This window comes from Hemitrygon akajei, unplaced genomic scaffold (genome assembly GCF_048418815.1).
Source record: "Hemitrygon akajei unplaced genomic scaffold, sHemAka1.3 Scf000138, whole genome shotgun sequence".
NCBI lineage: Eukaryota > Metazoa > Chordata > Chondrichthyes > Myliobatiformes > Dasyatidae > Hemitrygon > Hemitrygon akajei.
Window position 1 is genome coordinate 404,534 of NW_027332024.1, and position 6,425 is coordinate 410,958.

The following is a 6,425-nucleotide window of genomic DNA, read 5'->3' on the forward strand; positions in this document are numbered from 1 at the left end:
TGAGATGCTGAAGATGTTCTATAGGTCAGTTGTGGAGAGCGCCCTCTTCTTTGTGGTGGCGTGTTGGGGAGGCAGCATTAAGAAGAGGGACGCCTCACGTCTTAATAAGCTGGTAAGGAAGGCGGGCTCTGTCGTGGGCAAAGTACTGGAGAATATAACATCGGTAGCAGAGCGAAGGGCGCTGAGTAGGCTACGGTCAATTATGGAAAACCCTGAACATCCTCTGCATAGCACCATCCAGAGACAGAGAAGCAGTTTCAGCGACAGGTTGCTATCGATGCAATGCTCCTCAGACAGGATGAAGAGATCAATACTCCCCAATGCCATTTGGCTTTACAATTCAACCACCAGGAGTAAGATATGTTAAAGTGCCGGGGTTGATTGTATTTAATGTATTTAAGTAAACTACTTAAGAACTTTTTAAAAGCTATTATTAATGCTTTTTGAGAGAGTGATTTAGATGCATATCATATTTTTACTGAGTTAAGTATTGTATGTAATTAGTTTTGCTATAACAAGTGTATGGGACATTGGAAAAAATGTTGAATTTCCCCATGGGGATGAATAAAGTATCTATCTATCTATCTTTCTATCTACAGGCCTGCTATATAGTGTGAGAGAGCAGATGAACTCGATCGAACCCAGAGGAGATCAAAGTTCTTATTGACAGTGATTTGCTAGCTGTTAAAATGAATACCTCACTATATAAAAATCACTATGCACATTTTGTCACTGGGTAAAAAAATGTACAGTACATGATTTATGTGCACACTGGTCATTACAAGTTAGAGGGGATATTGGTGGGAAGGTGGGGAGACCTCCAGTGTCCCTGATACCCTCACCTACAAGATGTGCATCCAGCTGCAGCTTGTAACCCTGCACCTTAAGGAGTTGGAACTTGAAATGGATGAATTCTGGATCAGCTGGGAGTCTGTTATATACATGAGGGGTAGAAATCTTTACGTTACGTCTCAATCTAAATGTGCAATGTGTAAGTTATAGTAATTTCTAATAAATAGTTTGTACATAGGATAGTCAATATAGCAGAAATGCAATTCCATCAGCATGAATTAATGAGTCTGATGGCCTGGTAGAAGATGATGTCCTGAAGCCTATTAGTCCTTTTGCTGTGGGACCGTTTCCTGGATGGTAGCAGCAGGAACAGTTTGTGGTTGTGATGAATTGGGTTCCCAATATCCTTTGGGCCCCTTTTAAACACCTGTCTCTGTAAATGCCCTGAATCATGGGAAGTTCACATCTACAGATGCGCTGGGCACCACTCTCTGCAGGTTCCTGAGATTGAGGGAAGTACAGTTCACATACCAGGCAGTGATGCAGCCAGTCAGGATGCTCTCAATTGTCTCCCTGTAGAATGCTCTTAAGATTTGGGCCCATACCAAATGTCTTCAATGATCTGAGGTGAAAAAGGGGCTCCTTTGCTCTTTTCACAACACGGCCGGTTTGTACAGACCATGTGAGATCCTTGTTGATGTTTGTGCTGAGGATCTTAAAGCTGTTCACCCTCTCAACCCCAGATCCATTGATATCTTGATGTCAATATGGGTTAGCCTGTCTCCAATCCTCCTGTCATCCACAATCAGCTCCTTTGTTTTTGTGCCAATGAGGGAGAGTTTGTTTTCTTGACACCAGTCAGATGTTGTTCATACCTCAGATAGAGTCAGTGATCAAATGGTTGAGCATGGTGTGATGAATGTGCTGAGCTGTGTATATCACAATGCAAGAAGCATCGTAGGAAAGCCAGATGAGCTCAGGACAGGGAATTATGGTATTGTAGCCATTACTGGGACTTGGTTGCACCCAACAGTCTGAGGGATTTAGAGGAACAAATTTGTAGAGAGATTGCAGACCATGCCAAGAAACAAAGGTTGATTCAGTAAGTGATTTTAACTTTCCATATATTGACTGGGACTCCCATACTGTAAAAGACTAGATGCGGCAGAGTTTGTCAAATGTGCCTTTAATCAGTACGTAGAATTCCCGATGTAGAAGTGTGCAATAAGCCATTAGGAAGTGATCCAGGGCTGGTGACAGAAATTAGTGATCATAATCCATGAAATTCAAAGTAAAGGTGGAAAAAGGGAGGTCTGGATCACGGGCTGAGATTCTCAATTGGAGAAAGGTCAATTTTGATGGTATCAGAAAGGATCTGACAAGTGTGCTATCGGACAGGCTGTTATCTGGCAAAGGAGTACTTGGTAACTGGGAGGCCTTCAGATGTGAAATTCTGATGGTGTAGAGTTTGCATGTGCCTGATAAAATAAAAGTTGAAAGGTAACTGGTGCAGGGAACCTGGGTTTTCAAGAGATATTGAGGCCCCGGATATTTTGTTCCTCTAAATGCCTCAGACTGTTGGGTGCTGCCAAGACTCATTAATGACTACAATATCATAATCCCATGCCCTGAGCTCATCTGGCTTTTTTTTAGTCATCTTCTATTGGTTTCTAAAAGCTTCCATATAGGTTTTGCTCTATATTTTGCCCTCTCTTTGGCTTTGGCTTCTCAGTTTAGCTACAGTTTTGTCCTCCTGCCTGTCCAATGCTTCCACTTCCAGGAATCCATGCAGCTCAGTGGGAACAGGGAATGGAGACAGTCAAATGGAGCCAGGGCACAGATTGTACATGGCAGAAGTGCCCCATTCTTATAGAGATAGGAAGAGCATCAGAGAATTTGAGGGTCATTCCAGATACCAGCTCTGTGCCCAGTTAGAAGATGATTTCTCTCTCCAACTTGGGTTGAACTTCATTGTAACAGCGTAATGCCAGATGACACCTTGATAACCCAAGTGTTCTCACTGAAATGATGCCCTTCACCCTCTGATGCATTTGTAAATTTTTTTACAGGTTAAAAATGACAAGAAACTTGTCTATGGGAATCTCGAACACAACACACCAGTTTTGTTGTCTCTGTCCAGATATTTAAGAAGTGGAGCAAGGGATTCACTGGATCATCCTTCCTGCTCAGACTGTGGGAAGGGATTCACTTGCTCATCTCAAATGAAGGTACATCAGCGAGTTCACACTGGGACAAGGCCATTCACCTGTTCTGTGTGTGAGAAGGGATTCAGAAAGTCTTCCCACCTGTGGACACACCAGTTAATTCACATTGGGAAGAGGATGGCCGCCTGCTGAATTTGTGGGGAAGGATTCACTTGGTCATCTGACCTAATGGCTCACCAGCAAATTCACACCAGGGAGCGGCCGTTCACCTGCTCAGACTGTGGGAAGGGATTCACTTGCTCATCTCAACTGAAGGTACATCAGAGAGTTCACACTGGAGAGAGGGCGTTCACCTGCTCAGACTGTGGGAAGGGATTCAGTTGCTCATCTCAATTGAAGGTACATCAACGAGTTCACACCGGGGAGAGGCCGTTCAGCTGCTCAGACTGTGGGATGGGATTCATTTGCTCATCTAATTTGAAGGTACACCAATCAGTTCACACTGGAGAGAGGCCTTTCACCTGCTCAGACTGTGGGAACGGATTCACTCAGTCATCTAAACTGAAGATACATCAGAGAGTTCACTCTGGAGAGAGGCCATTCACCTGCTCAGACTGTGGGAAGGGATTCACTCAGTCATCTCAACTGAAGGTACATCAGCGAGTTCACACTGGAGAGAGGCCGTTCAGCTGCTCAGACTGTGGGATGGGATTCATTTGCTCATCTAATTTGAAGGTACACCAATCAGTTCACACTGGAGAGAGGCCTTTCACCTGCTCAGACTGTGGGAAGGGATTCACTCAGTCATCTAAACTGAAGATACATCAGAGAGTTCACACTGGAGAGAGGCCATTCACCTGCTCAGACTGTGGGAAGGGATTCACTCAGTCATCTCAACTGAAGGTACATCAGCGAGTTCACACTGGAGAGAGGCCATTCACCTGCTCAGACTGCGGGAAGGGATTCACTCAGTCATCTCAACTGAAGGTACATCAGCGAGTTCACACTGGAGAGAGGCCATTCAGCTGCTCAGACTGTGGGATGGGATTCATTTGCTCATCTAATTTGAAGGTACACCAATCAGTTCACACTGGAGAGAGGCCATTCACCTGCTCAGACTGTGGGAAGGGATTCACTCGGTCATCTCAAGTGAAGATACATCAGAGAGTTCACTCTGGAGAGAGGCCATTCACCTGCTCAGACTGTGGGAAGGGATTCGCTCGGTCATCTAAACTGAAGATACATCAGAGAGTTCACACTGGAGAAAGGCCATTCACTTGCTCAGACTGTGGGAAGGGATTCACTCGTTTGTCCTCCCTAATTGCTCACCAGCAAGTTCACAACAGGGAGTGGCTGTTCACCTGCTCGGACTGTGGGAAGGGATTCACTCAGTTATCTCAACTGAAGGTACATCAGCGAGTTCACTCTGGGGAGAGGTCATTCACCTGCTCAGAGTGTGGGAAAGGATTCACTCGGTCATCCAACCTACAAGCACACCAGTCAGTTCACACAGGGGAGAGACCATTCACCTGCTCAGAGTGTGGGAAGGGATTCACTCAGTCATATAAACTGAAGGAACATCAGCGAGTTCACACTGGGGAGAAGCCGTTCACCTGCTCAGAGTGTGGGAAAGGATTCACTCAGTCATCCCACCTACAAGCGCACCTGTCAGTTCACACTGGGGAGAGACCGTACATCTGCTTAGACTGTGGGAAATGATTCGCTTCATCATCTCAGCTGCAGAGACACCAGCGAGTTCACATTGGGTAGAGTCCTTTCTCCTGCTGTGAATGCGGAAAGGGATTCACTCAGACATCTAACCTTATGTAACTCTCACTTCGCCTAGCAGCTTAATATAGGGGGTGTTCACGCCACCCCCCCAGCATGGCCAAACTTAAGAAATCTTGTTTGGGTGGATGCTGCGTGATGTGTCCCCTGTTTCAAATCAGTACCCCGAAGTAACAGACAGTACACAATATGTCATTAAAGGACTGAGCTCTATAATTCTTACTTTCACTATAGGGTTAGTAAAGAAAAAATAAGGGCCCATTTTCTCCATTTGTGTCTTCTCATCTGTCCCAGCAAGCGACCGTGAAAATCTCTCTTCCAGACTCAATGAAAGAACATTTCTCTCATTGGATAGCATCGCACACCACAACCCTGTTATCTCTGCTGCAGAGAAACCATTACCTCAGCAGTGAAACATTACAGAGAGGCCATTACATTAGCAGTGAAACATTGCCGCATGTTACACTTGTGAGACATTGGCGGGTTCACATTGGGGAGAAAGTTTCAATGAGCTGCATGCTGGATATTTGTCCATCACCGTTGCTGAATGCAATTTCGAGAGTGACTGTCGGTGCTGAACTCTGCAATTATTGCTGCTGCTCACCACATCCAGTTCTGCACCCTGGTCACTGGGCATGGGAGGAGTTCCTTCTGCTGCACCTTCACCTTTAATGGGACTGGATCAGTGACAAATAAATCAGTTCTATTTTAAACTGTCTCCGGTATTTAGTGAATTTACAACACACCTAGTGTACAGTAGAGAGTTAACTCATGCTGGCTGGATCCTGCCAGTGATACTGTTTGCGACAGTCCTTTTACATCTTCCCTTGTTGTTCATCTCTCACTCTCCCTGTGGAGGGGGGGGGGGGGGGGGTTCCAGTCACTACTCTGTGGGTGAAGAGGTTTCCCTTGAATTTTCTGCAGATTGAGGAAGTCGAGCTGACTGCAGTTCTTTCTGAGATGTTCTTCGCCCCTCAAATCTCTGGGTTGAGGAAGAATGACATTAGTTGTTAACCTCCCTATTCAGGGCTAATTTCCACATTATTTGTCATTTTCCCTGCTTCTGAAGGGTTGTTAGGAAACACCACTGTCCTCCAAACACTGAAAGTAGTATGGGAAACCATTAGTTTGATGTTCAATGGAGCAGGGACAGAAACCAGAGGTGGGTCCACACAGGGCATTGTTTGAGGCTCTGAACGATGGTCAGCATAAGAACGTATGATGAGGAGAAGGGAATCAGCAACAGGGTGTGGCAACGAATGACAGAGTAGCAACATTTTGAAGCTGATTGACAGAGAAAATCATTCAGTTATCTGACTGATGACACAAACAATTCCTGTTGTGAGGTGCTGCACTGGCCGAGGAACGTGTGTGTGTTGGGAATGCTTTTGTCTATTGAGGGAGTTGTTCCTGCTTGTTTATCCTGTAATATTATATCCAAATGGTTATTATAGATTGTCCTATCTGATATAATGTATTGATTATCATATAATTTGTAAGATTTTGACTCTAAAAGTGGATCAGGCTTGAACTTACGGTGCCTCGATGAAGTGATGGAGGGCATTCATGCGTTTGTATTTTAAAGCAAGGTTTTGGTGAATCATATTTGCCACTGATTGTACCTTTGTAATTAATCAGATTGAATTAAACTGCTGTAGGGTCCTGAAATGTGTTGGATTG

The 6,425-nt window shown here is 44.9% G+C and overlaps 1 protein-coding gene across 1 annotated transcript; it reads left to right on the forward strand.

The window, feature by feature from the left end:
* Positions 1-212: 212 nt before the first annotated feature.
* On the forward strand, positions 213-5,458 carry LOC140723808 (uncharacterized). Its single transcript, XM_073038345.1, has 2 exons — positions 213-991; positions 2,862-5,458. Exon 2 carries the CDS (start codon positions 3,186-3,188, stop codon positions 4,674-4,676), a length of 1,491 nt encoding a protein of 496 aa, XP_072894446.1. The 5' UTR covers positions 213-991; positions 2,862-3,185; the 3' UTR covers positions 4,677-5,458.
* Positions 5,459-6,425: the final 967 nt, after the last annotated feature.